At 36.8% G+C, this 14329-nt stretch overlaps 1 protein-coding gene across 2 annotated transcripts in view; it reads left to right on the forward strand.

Annotated features, from left to right (window-relative positions):
- LOC105039770 (piezo-type mechanosensitive ion channel homolog) overlaps positions 1–14329 on the forward strand; it is a 114850-nt gene that overhangs the window by 11625 nt on the left and 88896 nt on the right. For both annotated transcript variants that reach the window (XM_010916035.4, XM_019848360.3), the window contains exons 3-6: positions 913–1072; positions 1742–1884; positions 4777–4933; positions 5065–5251. In XM_010916035.4, the coding sequence (XP_010914337.1) occupies positions 913–1072; positions 1742–1884; positions 4777–4933; positions 5065–5251 (647 nt within the window). The remainder of the gene's footprint in view (positions 1–912; positions 1073–1741; positions 1885–4776; positions 4934–5064; positions 5252–14329) is intronic.

Genomic DNA, 14329 nt, shown 5'->3' on the forward strand with positions numbered 1-14329 from the left:
TGGAATCTTTTAATGATAGCTTGTAACAGTGTTTCTGAAATGATGTTCGCACAGTTTGTTACTTTGTTACTTTATTTTCAATGAATGATTTCTTCTTTCTGATGAATTGTACCATGCCACTGAAATGTTCGTATTCATTTTGCGGCTCACTCTGGAACTTGTGTTGCCTTGTGAATTTTTCTGCTTGTTACCACAATGTATGTTGAAAACCTTAAACTGCTATTAGAAAATATGTCTAAATGCTCTGAAAATGCTAAACCTTAAAGTCAATTAGGTCAATAATCCCTTAGCCTACTTTTAGTCAAACATACTCTTTTTTGTTCATGCTTGGTTTCTTTCTTATGATTGAAAGCTATGTATTGCAGAAGCCAAATGAAATGTGTTGTGTTCCTTTGCTGACATAACATGCCATGTGAAAATTAGACATTTTCTATTTTCAACAATTCTTGTAAAAAGCAGCCATTGCAGGTGTGATATCATAAGTTAGCCTTTCAAGTGATATGTTTCATTCAAATCTTGTATTTTTGGAGAAATTGTTATGACACTGCTCGACTTCTTTCAAATACGTGGACCTTGCAGTGCAAGATATGCAGTATTACTTTCACGTGATATGTTGTGTGTATCTTTTTGACATCCTAAATATATGGAGACCACTGCTTGTGTTGTACATGCAATTGATTGAGCTGCAAAATTAAATAACATGGTGAACCTTTCTTGCCTTCAAGTTTCCGTAACTTGTTAGAATATCATCTTTTAAAATCAAATTCATGAGTTCATTTTCCTTTCAGTGTTTAGAAATTTCTGTATTATGGCAAAATAATATTCAGTAATTTGAAATTGCATGATTTCAAATGCCAGTATGAGTTTATGTAATCTTCAAACAATGTTAGACACTGACATGCTACTTGACAGGATCCCGTTCTTGGAAGTTACATCTAATAGCATGGTGTACAATCATCTTTTCTGTCCTTGCTATATTAGCACAAATCATTTTTCATACTCTTTGGTGTATAGAGGGCCAAGGGTGGAGCATAGCGGATGCTTGGTGGGCAAAGATGATTGGGTTTGTGAGGTGATATTTAAAGTCTATTCTTGTATTTCTTGTATTTTTAGGTATGAAACAGAGGAATTGCATTTTATATTTTTTCTTCTTTTGCCTATTTGGTGATCTCTATGTGCTTCTTTGCAGCCACTGATAGACACGATCACCAACAATACGTGGTTAAAGATTCAAAACTTTTAATTAACCATCTTTGTTTGGCATTTCTTTGTTGGTGGAAAGCATAGGCAGATATGCTTTTCTTTTCTTTCTTTCCTTTTTTGGTTATATTCTTTCAAATTAACTGGGACTTTGTACCTGTCTGGTACAATTACTGCAGTGCAGAATGCCATGAACACATTCCACATCTTAAAGAAAAGAAAGCTTCATATGGTGTATGATATGTCACTTAAAGTGCTAAAGTTATCTTGGAGATCATAACTGAGATAGAATGATCAGCTTCTCCCGCCTTTAAGGCTTTAACTATCTGAGAGTTTCAAGAGTAATTATAAATCTTCCTGTACTGATGGTTAAATAAGAGAATCAACATTGCTTTGCTCTAATATTAAGGTTTCTTTATCTCTTGGTGCATTTGGCCTTACAGAATTACAGAGATTCAAATTTAATCATGTTTCATCTACAAGCTTACTGTGCATAGTGCATAGTGATTGTTCTAGTTGACATACAATAAACATTTTGCAGATTCCAGCCATGGGGATCAACATCTGTTATCTACTTTGTGATCATACAGCTGTCAGCTGCTCTTGTTGCTTTAGTTGAAGTCCTTGGAAATAGACTTCAAGATTCCTGTTGGCTAAACTTCTTGTCTGCAGTTGATCATATAGGTTTGCATACTGACAAGCTTTACTTTTTAATTTTTCTGCATTTATCATACATAACTGAATTTTTATTTATATTACACTAAGTTATAATGCTTTAAGGTTGTTTGCCTTTAATTTGGGAACGTGATTTTTAAATGCTAGTCGCTCTAGTTAGCCTACCTTTTTTTGGGTTCCCTTCTAAATTCAATTGGATTAATTTTGTCTTAATATGCTTGATCTGGTATATTGTTAGAGTTATAATTTTCTATTTGTTATTATATGATAAGTGATTAGAATCACCGCAGCAATCATGTAGTTTTTACTTCTCTTACATGCCATTTATGATCATAATTATGCTTTATAACTTTCAAGATTATTGATTGACCAAAATTTCAAGCTGTCATGGAATGTTGCCTTTCTATATGTGATACTCGAAACTTTTGTTATTTGTAGGTGAGTCTGAAAACTCATGTTTGGCTGCAATGGTGAACACCAAATATACTTGTTTGAGTGGTGTTGTTGTGAGCCATCAGAGTGAGACTCCACACTAGCATATGAGTGTGTTAGTAATGAATGCAATAAGTACGACATTTCTTTCAAATATGTCAAGGCCCTGTTTGGGTACGCAAAAATACCAGTGTATTCGTTGATACTATGGTCTACCATATCGCCCTGTACCATATTGGGAGGAAACTGATATGAAACTCAACTTCGAGTGGGTATATAAGCCCCATACCATCTTGTATGAACCTATACCGCCTATCGATCTATATCAAGGTGTACCAAAATGTACAGAGGGATGTACTAACTTGTACCGAAGCATACCAATATGTATTGAGGCATACTGAGATGAAAAATGAGAAAAATTGTTTGAAAACTATTTCAGTATAGGGTGTGTACCATACTGTACCACTGTATCAGGGTGTGTACCATGCCATACTAGTATGGTACGGTATTGATACGATATCCAGTACTGAGATTGTGGACTTTGGTTGATACTCTAGTACTTTTGTTCCCCAATGTATAAATATCCTATGGTGGTGTTTGGAAAGCGATTTTGGAGGATGAAAATACCCTGGTATGCATTTCACTTTCCCATTTTGTCATAAGTAATTCATAACCTTTTTTAGAAAAGAAAAAGAATGAATCAATGAAAGATTGGTCCTTATTGGGAGCTTGAGTAAGGAGTGGCTCTTTGTAGGGTAGCATTTTATTGAACAAAACATATTTCAAGAATAAGAAAGAACCCTTTTTATCCAATTTGGGAGTATTTTCAATGTTTCATACTCCACCAAGACCCCAGGAAATAAAAATACAAGGTTTGGCTCTTTGGCTTCCTATCCTTGATCCCTTTTTGATGGCGGCCTTTGATGATCCCTACCCTTTTTGGTGAACATGACTCCGATGAACTCTGATCCCTCGTGATTGCCCCTACAAGCGACCCCAACCCACTCCAGCGACGCCAGCTGTCTCGAACGAACTTCGATCTCCTTTGATCGCCCCCATTTGTGACCCTGACCCTCTCTGGTTGATCTCAACAACCATTATCCCCTCCCCATCTCTCACTTCGGGGACTCCTATCAACTTTGATTCCTCCCTATGTCCCTCATTGGCAATGCAGATCAGCTCTGATTGCTTCCCTATCTTCCCCTTAGGGTCACACCTTCCCCCAACACCCACCATCATCACCACCACCACAGTTACAACCTTCCCCTCCATCAACACTATCATCATCAGCACAATCATCATCACCACATCCACCACTATCATCACCACCATGATCACTGTCGCTGCCGTCATTACTGTCAGCACCACCTCTTTTGTCTCACCCCTACCCAAATTGACTTTGGGCTCCTTCAATCTACTGCAATTCTTGAGCATGAGATCGGTGAGGAAGGTTAGAAATCTGGAAGGAACAACAGATGATGGGGTTTAGGGGAGGGAGCCGCACGAAGGGAAGAAATTTCCTATAAAAATTACCATGAGAAGACAAACAGCTAATCTAACATATTCGGAAGAAAAAAGTTTTGTTTTGTATTCTGTTGATGGCTCACTCAGTTGCCAGAGTTTAATAATTCTATGGGAACTTTGTTGGTGTTGCTAAATAAGGCCTAATCACTTTGTCTTGCTTGAAATCCCCTTGTTTTTGCCCTGTTTCATATTTCCTACGTCGTTCATCTGTAGCTTACATCGGAAGCACAATGTTGGCAATGACAACCAATGACTGTTACATTTATGAAGCAATGTTTTAAGTACTGGCCCATCAGACCAGCATGTAACCCCATCAGTCCAGTACCTGTGCCCTGCATGGGTCAGCACAGCACCAATGAATTTGTGTTTTTAACTAATTTTACTAAAAAGGGTATTAGATATTTGTTCTGCAATTACAAACTCTACAACAATTAGAGAAAATAGGCTGTATGATGATGTAATTAGGTTTGTTCAATATAATTTTGGTTTATTCTTAAGTCTTCAATAAAATATGTTTTACTTCTCTCAATTGTTTAATTCAGTTAGCCACATCTTTTTAATTAAAAAAAAATCTTGCATTTATCAGTTATGCTCCCAACTCCCAAGGACCCATGTCGCATTATAGTTCTCATTTGTTTTATTTTTTCCTATTATTCTTCCTCCAAGTAATACTTATGTTTATTGTCTGAACCTTAAAAAGAGATCAATACCAAGATTTGTTTTTTTTGGAACAGTCATATGCTTTCAAATGATTGATTCCTTTTTAGAGATGTCTATAGCATTTGCATTCTTTTATGACATGTTAATAATTAATATCTTAACCATAATTTTCATCACTCAATTAATTATCAGTGTGTGGACTTCTGCTTACATATTTGATCATGTCAAGTAGTTAGTTGCTATGATGACTTGACTTGGTTTTCTTTCTTCTTTTTCACATTGAAGGATCCCACCTCAGGGTTTCCTGCTGCTTACTGCTTCCTGCTGTTCAGTTGGTTGTGGGTATTAGCCATCCATCTTGGATTTTTCTGCCATTCTTTATTTGTAGCTGTGTTGGTCTTGTTAATTGGTCTCTAACGAGTAATTTTCTTGGTCTTTTCCGGTGAGTTTTACTAAATTCATCTCTTTTCTTTTCATGACATGTGATTAATTTAAACCTTATGTGAAGACCTTGATGTTTAGATATCTACTCATTTTATGAGCTGATTTATATATATTATATGGCATTTAAAGGTGGTGGAGGCCTCTCCTATTGTATGCATTTTTCAGCATTCTTCTGCTTTATATCTACCAGCTACCAGTGAAGTTCCCAGATGTAGTCCTACTTATTGCTGACTTCATTGGTTTATACAAGTTAACTGCAACAGCAGAGTGGCCTGAACTTTGTGCTGGAATTTCTCTTGTAACATTTTACTTCATGGTAAGTATCTATTGTAGTGATCACTTCTGTCACACATGTATATAGTAGATCATTGAATAAATTTGTTTTTGTATAGCAGAAAAAGGTAACTGTTGATTACCTTTATTTTTACTGATATTTGAAAGACTAGTTGGAAATCTTAAACACAACAGCATTGACGCTTACAAGTTCTGCTACTTGTAACCAAATGATAGTTTAATTATGTTTCTCATGTAGTTACTTGACTACTTGTACCTAGACCAAGTCTGTAGAAAATGGCATAATGAATATGCCTTTCTGGATTTTTTGTAGAATCTTAATGTGTGCTTATATTTAGTTTTGCTTCATATCTCGATATTATTTTCTCTGTCTTCAGCATTTTTTTTTCTTGGTGCTGTCTCTTTTATTTTATGCATCATGTGCAGCATTGTTAGTTCCATCTCCCAAATTCCTCGTAAAATGTTAATATAGCTACAGCCTACCGATGTAGTAATTAGAGAGTTAGTCGAAACATCTGAATTCTGAACACACACACACACCCACACACACGCACACACATATTGAGATTGTACACAGGATCCAGCATAAACGTCACGCTTCTGATTTCCTGTTGATTCCTGAGTATGAGATAATGGAGTATGATCCTTACTAAATGGTAAATATTAGTGTCTGAATTTTATCAATAATGAAACAGAGACATGTCAGGGTGGTGGGCCCTGCTGAATTTTGATTGGAGCCAGAACTCGTGGCTGCACATTTTGAAGTTGTGAAGTGGTGTTGCTTTCCCTTACTGATCAATGCATTAGATACTTGAAAATAGTCAGATAATGTAAATCCCTCTCATCAGAATACAAGAAATGCAACTGGAGGGTGATGTCATTCAATCAGAGGGTTTCCATCCAAAGTGGGTGCCTCAGGCATTTCCAGCTTTTTACACACGGCATTCATAGTAGATTGAACTTTGGATATCCCATTATCCCAATGCAAATCTAATCCATCCCGATAAACTAGATCAAGATCAGTTCAGCAATATTTTTTTTGTCTCTAGAATTTCATGTTTGCTCATGTTTGTGAATTGTGAAGAAGAAGAGGTTCAACCACCCATCTAAATTCAGTCAAGCACGAATTTCCTCTAGATCATTCTATACACGTTGAGAAGGCAAGCAACATCATTTTTTTTTTAAAATTTAAATTTCTATGTTTGCTCTTGTCTATAAACAAAGAGAAATGGTTCAGTTGTCCACTAATTTGATTGAGGCATATTTTCCTTCTTTAGTTTGGTTCTCCACATTTGGCAACTTTTGTCTTTTTTGGGGTGTTTTATGTCATTTGGTTTTGCTTATGTTGATGAATCAATGATATTTATCCACATATAAAGTGTTATACATTTGTTTGTACTTTGTTGGCTTACTTTAAATTGAAAAAAAAATTGTCTATTGTATTGCTTCTTCTGTCTTCATGTTCAAACAATCCCTTTGACCAATAAAAAAAATAAGTATATCATGCCATGAGAGGATATAGAAAACTATCTGCCCATCATATATGTGATGTCTTAATTTTTGTTTTCTTTTATTTTTTTTTAAATTTTTTGGTGAGGTGGTGCAGTAATATAATGATACCTAAGTATTATTCATTTAAGAAGATAAATATGTGGGTTTAGGGTGTCGGCTTTGGAGTGATAGCTGAAAAAATATATCCTTTGCAGAAGGGTTATTCATGGCGTATATGAATCGGATGATAATATTGTGAGCTCACTAGCATGAGCCGTTGGTTGGGTTACTTTTGATAGACAACTCCATAATTTGTATTTTGGTCTTTGAACATGGCTGGGATTGATTGAAACCATTACATGGCCCTGAGAAACATGATAGGCAGCCTAACTTCATGTGGGTCTCATATTACTTGGTGATGTGGATTGGGAGAGTGGTTTGTGTTGGATAAATCGAAGAAATCGCATTTTGGGAATTTTGCTTCCAGGGATTTTGTAGAAAATAAAGATATGTTCTTGTAGAATATCATAAGTTGACCATGCCTAGTCAAAATTCCATATAATTCTGATATGTGGACTTACAAGTGTATGCCCTCAGATTTTTTGAGAAATTGACTGGTAGGTGGATTGGTATTTTAGGAATTTCATGATCTATCATATGTTATTTACAGCCTTGCATAACACCTTAGGCAGCTGCTAAGGTTCATCAATTGGATTTGTATATATGCACAAAGTATTCTAGTGTTAATGAAATTGATAATTGGTAAAAAATAGAGAAGGTGTTTCTGGAATTCCACATTTTGTATTAGATAATTAATTAAGAGAAGAAGCCTACAGACTTATAATGTAGTTGAGGACCACTTTGAAACGTTTCTGCCACATATAGTCAAAAACAAACTAATCACTGGATGAAGAATGAAGCTCATAATAATAGCTAGAGTTCAGCCAAAGTTACATATAGTTGGGGCATCTGGAATAATAGGTTTGCTTCCATAATCTAAACTCTGAAGAACCATCAGGCCCTTAAAAAAGGGGAATTATCTGTAACAACCAAACTTATATTCAGAAAAAAAATGCATATATGATGATGTATGTGAATATCAGAAAATGAACCTGTTTATAGTAATATAAGTGGTGTTAAGTATCATTTTACGTGACATGCATTGCAAACTAATTTATAAGATTTTCTAACTGGACTTTTGGGTTTGAGTTATGTTTAGGTGCAACAGAATTTATGAAACCTTGACATTTGAGAAATATCTTAGCATTTGAAAGTTAAAACTGACTGAAGCAAAAATCGAGGTTTTGAACTGAATTTGGGAAATCATTTTTTTTTTCTTGAGAAATTTGGAATTTCTAAGTATCTTTGTTGAACTTGAATAGGGTTACTTCATTGTTTATATGTAATGTCTTAAGTTGACCTTAGCTTAAATGACGTTACATGTAAACAAGCTTCTCTGTTTGTCTGTCTACTTTGTCTACTTGTTTGCTGAGCCTTGCTCCTAACCGACCTAACCTAGCACCTTATCTGGTAAACTGACCTACCTAAATACAACCGACCTAGCTAGGTGACTGACCTAGTTGGCCCTGCCAAACTGAACCACCCTTGCCAATAAACAGGTTAAGGAAGGCAACCCAGTAGGAGGCTTGGTAGGAACATATAGGCCTCTGGAAGAGGGTGGCAAAGAAGATTACAATTCGGATAAGGGTTTCTTTTGCACAATTAGGTAAGGCATTAGGTATATGTGAAAAACATCTACTGAGGTTTGGAAAGCATGAGAGGTATTGGGTTAAATTGGCTTACTAATTTATGAAATTTTAGAGGCTAAGAAGATGCCAAATGATACCTACTTAAAAAATAAAGGTGATGCCCAAAATTGTCCTAATTAGCAAAGAATTAATCTTATGAGTCACTCTATGAGATTTGGGAAAAAGATAATTCGGTAAAGTTATGGAAATAACAACTATTTCAGATAACCAATTTGAATTTATGTTTGAAAGATCAACAACAGAAGCCATCTTTTTCTTAGATATTTGATAAAAGATGCAGAGAAAAAGGAAATGTCTATATATGGTCTTTATTGACTTGGAGAAAGCTTTTGATTGGGTTCGTAGAAAAGTAATTTGGTGGACTTTAAGAAGGAAGGGTGTACGTCAATGTTATATTGAAATAGTTGAGGACACGTATGCCGGAGCATTTACAACTTACAATGTTAAGAGTTGTTGCTGACTTGCGGTATAAGTGTTTCTATCAATTATAGCTTGCATCAAGGATATGCTCCAAGTCCATATCTTTTTGCGCTAACTGTGGATGAATTTATTGCTAATGTCTAGGAAGATGTACCATAGCTTGTGTTATTTACAGAAAATTAATGTCGGTTGTTGAAAAGAGAACTAGTATTAAATACTAGATAGGACTTGTGAGAAAATTTTAGAGGATAAGGGCTTAAAAGTTAGTAGAACAAAGACAAAGTTTATGGAATGTAAATTTAAAATGTAAATTTAGTGAGAATGGAAATAAAAGTATAATACCAATTAAGATTGATTGTGATCAAGAGTTACCACAAAGTGAACAGTTTCATTCCTTAGGATCAAGGTATGCTGAATCGATACCGTCGGCCGTTTCGACCGGCGGTATGGTTCGGTATGGTTTCATACCGTACCGAAGCGACGACCCAAATCGAAAGAAAAAAAAGAGAGAAATAGAGAGAGAGAAAGAAGAAGAAAAAAAAGAGGGAGGGGAAGGAGCCGGCGGGGCCATCGGACGGCCTTCGACTGGCCGCCGTGGCCACTGGAGGGCGCAGTCCACACGCGCGGGGCCGCAAGCGTGAAACAGGGGCATCGCCCCTGTTTCGCAATTTTTTTTAAAAAAACATGGTTTTAAGTGAAGTCGGCAAACGATTTGCCGGCTTCACGATTTTTTTTAAAAAAAAAAATTCTTAAGTCGGCAACTGGGTTGCCGACTTCATAAGTTTAAAAAAAAAAAGAAGAAAAAATCGAAACAGACGTTTGTTTCAAAAAAGAAGGGGACGGAGCCGCTGAGGGGCTCCACCGCCCTCAGGCCGTCGGCGTCGGCTCGCCGGCCATCGGGAGCCTCGCAACGGAGGCACCGTTTGTCCGATAGATTCTCCCTCCTTTCGAGTGCTCTCTCTCTCTTTCTTGCTCTCTTGAAAGTCCTATCGGGTGATACGGGGCTCGGAAGTCCTCCGGCGGCCACAGTCGGCCACCACCGGCCTCCGACGGCTCCCACCTCCCTCCCTCCCCTCTTCTCTCTCTTTCTCACTTTCTGTTCTTTTTTCTTTGGTACCGTCGGTGTACCGATTTTACTGGTCGAATCATGTCGGTTCTCCGCCGGTCTGGTACGAGACGGGGTGTACCGACCGGTTCGGCACGGTATGGCAAACCTTGCTTAGGATATATTATACAAAATTATGGGGAGATAGATGAAGCTATCTGCAATATAAGTGGAGTTGGTTAAACGAAATGGAGAGACGCATTTGAAATATTAGGATAAGCATATGGGAAGATTTTACAAAATAGTAAGGACTGCCATGTTGAATGTAGCAGGAATGAGAATGTTAAGGTGGATGTATGGTTAAATTAAAAAGGATAAAATTAAGAAATGAATATACTAGAGGAGGTATAAGATATGCGTAGGTTAAGGAAAAGGTGATGGAAAATCGATTAATACAGCGTGGACATGTACAACAAAGATCCGAGGAGGCTCCAATAAGGAGAGGTACTTTGGTTTGTGCTGAAGGTGATAAGAAAAAGATGGAAAGACCTAAGATTACTTGGATGAAGGTTGTAAGGAAAGATATGGAGAAACTTGGAATAACGTCAGAGACGACTCTAAAAGGAATGCTTTGTGACCGAGTATCCATAAGGCCAATATCAAATATTTTGGAAAAGATTTGATGACTATGATTGTGGTTATGATAATGAGTATGGAACCTCCACCCTATTAACTAAATTTAAGTTTTGATTTGGTCAATGTTATTGGATCTCATAATCACATTATAGCTTATGCGTGGTTTGCAATTCTAAGTACATGTTTTGCCCCCCAAATCTATGTTTTTCCTTTTGCGTAAGCTTTCTATCTTTTGGTTTCAAGCTTTACCTTGTCTTTTTTGAAGCCTAGATCTTCTTTTGAATAAGTTAGTTTCAAACCTAAACAACATTTTAAAACTATAAAATGCTAGTCAATTTTTAAAGCTTAGAGTATTTTATATTATTTATCCTTGTATCAATTTAAGGTTTATATTATTGTTTTATTTTTGGTACATTGGATTCTTCAATCGCTTTCATCTTTAGAGTTAATTGGGAATTCAGACCTATTGAGTTGTAAAGATTTTTGAACTTTTGGATCAAGGAATGCCATATCTGGTTGAACCGCCTGGTACGGGGCGTATCGAATCGGACCGACGGCCAGTCGATCCGGTTCAGCCTTTTTTTTTGAAAAATCACCCGAACCGTATCGAACCGGACGGTTCGGAGCCATACCGCCCAAAATCGGGCGGTATGGCTCGGTTCGGTATGGTTTAGTGTTGAACTGAACTGTACCGACATATCACATGGGGGTGGGTGGGTGTGACGGGGGTGTGGGGGGATCTGGGTTGTCATTTAGTGGCAGTCAGGATTCCTTCTCTGATGAAATCCGAGAGCTCTCTCAAAACTTCGGAGAGGTGCTCTCAGGCTTTTGACGACACGAAGCCTTCCGAAAAAAATTAGAGAAAGAAGAAAAAATTTTATCAAATTACAACACTTCTTCGAGGAGACGATAATTTTCGATCGAGAGTAAGATAATGTATTATTCTTTTAGTAAATATTTTATTTTTTATGTTTTTGTGGCTAAAAAAAAGGATAAGAATGAAGAAGTAAGAAAATAAGAGAAAATCATGCCAAAATTTTGTGATTTTGGTATGATTTGATTATATGTGATAGATCTTTGGAAGATCTACATGATGATACTAAAATCGTTGATTTTTATTCATTATATATATTTTTAAAAATATATATATTTATTCGTAAAAAAATTATTAAAAAAATAAATTCAAAAAAATATAAAATCAGAGATTCTGAATCATGTTTAGAATGATTCAAGCTACTTGAAACTAACCTTGAATTTTTTTGAAATTTTTGAAATTAAAAAATATTTTTATAATTATTTAAACAATAAAAAAATATAATCAAATAAAAAAATATGTAAAAATAGTACTATGTTTTAGCTAATTCAGAAATATTATTTGAAGCATATAACATATTTTTTTGAATTTATGAGTTTTAAAATTATTATTGAAATTTTTTTGAATTTATATATAATATTTTTTTTGAAAAAAAAGGCAGTTGCACGTGCACTACTCTCGAGAGTACAGGAGCTATCTGGTTCAGATTCAGAGATTAGAGAGTGCTGAACCGATACCGTCAGCCGTATCGATCGATCGGTGGTATGGTTCGATACGGTTTCGTACCGTATCGAACCAACGAAGGCAAGTGGATCCGAATCGAAAGAAGAAAAAGAGAGAAATAGAGAGGAAGAAAGAAAAAGAGGGAGGGGAAGGAGCCGGTGGGACCGTCGGACGGCCTCTGGTTGGCCGTCGTGGCCGTCGGAGGGTGCAGTCCACACGCGTGGCGCCACGGACGTGAATCAGGGGCATTGCCCCTGTTTTGCGAGTTTTTTTTTAAAAAACAGTTTTAAGCGAAGCTGGCAAACTATTTGCCGGCTTCACGATTTTTATCTTTTTTTTTTTAATTTCTTAAGTCGGTAACTGGATTGCCGACTTCATGAGTTTAAAATCAAAAAAAAAAATCGAAACAGACGATCGGCTCCGCCCGCTCGATCGCCCTCAGGCCGTCGATGTCGGCTTGTCAGCTATCGGGGGCCTCGCAATGGAGGCACCATTCGTTCGGTAGGTCCCTCCCCCCGAGCGCTCTTTTTCTCACTCTTGAAAGCCCTAACGGGTGATCGGGGCTTGGAAGTCCTCCGACGGCCGCAGCTAGCCACCGTAGGCCTCCGACGGCTCCCACCTTCCTTCCTCTTTCTCTCTCTTTCTCACTTTCACTCTTTTTTTCCTGTACCGTCGGTGTACCAAATTTATCGGCCGAATTATGCTGGTTCTCCGTCGGTCCGGTACGATACGGGATATACCGATCAGTTCGGCACGGTATGGCAAACTTTGTTAGGAAGAGTGATGATGGTACTAGTAGTCGTCATGGATTTGATGGTCAGGAAGAAACTAGAGGATAGGAGACCACTGCTTATGAGACAGCCACAGGATGATATTCAATTCATTGGTAAGTCCCAGTTTACACATGCCACACAAGATAGGGACCATGGTAGATGAGTCGGTAGAGACTGTAGGGAGCCGATTTCGTATAGACGACGGACTTTTAGAGGTCGTCTAGCACACGATGCAGCTGCAGACGATCTTGCATATGGAGTAGGATCCATGGATGTATCTGGATCATCCTCGCATTATGGGTCCTATTACCCGCAATCACCTTATGATCCGTATGGATATGGTGCATTCGAGGCATCTTTTAGTGGCTACCACTCTACAGTCTGGAGCATCTTACGGATCAAATTTTGCTATCGACATATTTAGATGGACTTCTCCACAGCCATATCATCATTCCGAGGATACTTCTCAGAGCCAGAGTTTGAGTGAGAGATCTGAGATATCTTACAATCCAAAGAGGATGCCTTATGGGATGGATATTCAGGAGTACAGTGTTTCTTAGTTAGAGAGATGGATCGATGTTCCTCCAGACTATACCAATGATCCAGATATCTACGAGCATAGCAGATACTCGATATGATATTAAATGCAGAGCAGATCTCGAGGTTAGTATATCATTCTTTGTGCTTTGTACTTTGTACTTTAAAAATTTAGATACATTTTAATAATCTAAATTTAATACATATTTATATATATATTTTTTAATTTTAGGATGATAGAGTTGTAATATAGTGTAAATAAATATATATTCAAAATTTTGGATTAAAATTTTCTGTACCACTATCGAACTCAAAAATTGAATCCAAATATGTCAATAATATGCAATATACTATAATTTTGGGATTATAATTATGAACTAATAACTTGGAGATGCAAAAAAATGAAACAAAGCAAAATAAATTTTGTATTGGTACCGAACTGGTACGTCGGAGCGTATCGTGTGTCGGCACGGTACGGTACTGATACCATACCGTACCAGTCCAGCGTCGGTATGAGTACCGGTACCGGTACAGCAATCCTTGTTTTGGGTTCTAAATGTTGTTTTTGACTTTCATACTTTTAATTGATTGTCCATTACAAATATTTTGAATTATTTTCCTTTGCAAAGTTTTTTACCATGATTGTTTGAATTTATATTTTTGACTTTGATATGGAACTTCTAAAAGTAGTTTTGAATGGACTTAAGACTGTTGATAATTAGAATTGCTTGTGTATCTTTCATGTTACAAGAGGTTTTATATATAGCGCAATAAAGGTCTAGGTATAATGAATCTATTGATCTCCTAATATATTTCCTAAACAGAATTTGATATATTTTTGTTTAGGATTATACAGATTTCTCGAATCAATTACAATAGGAAACAAAACAAT

Source organism: Elaeis guineensis, chromosome 1, assembly GCF_000442705.2.
Source record: "Elaeis guineensis isolate ETL-2024a chromosome 1, EG11, whole genome shotgun sequence".
Taxonomy (NCBI): domain Eukaryota; kingdom Viridiplantae; phylum Streptophyta; class Magnoliopsida; order Arecales; family Arecaceae; genus Elaeis; species Elaeis guineensis.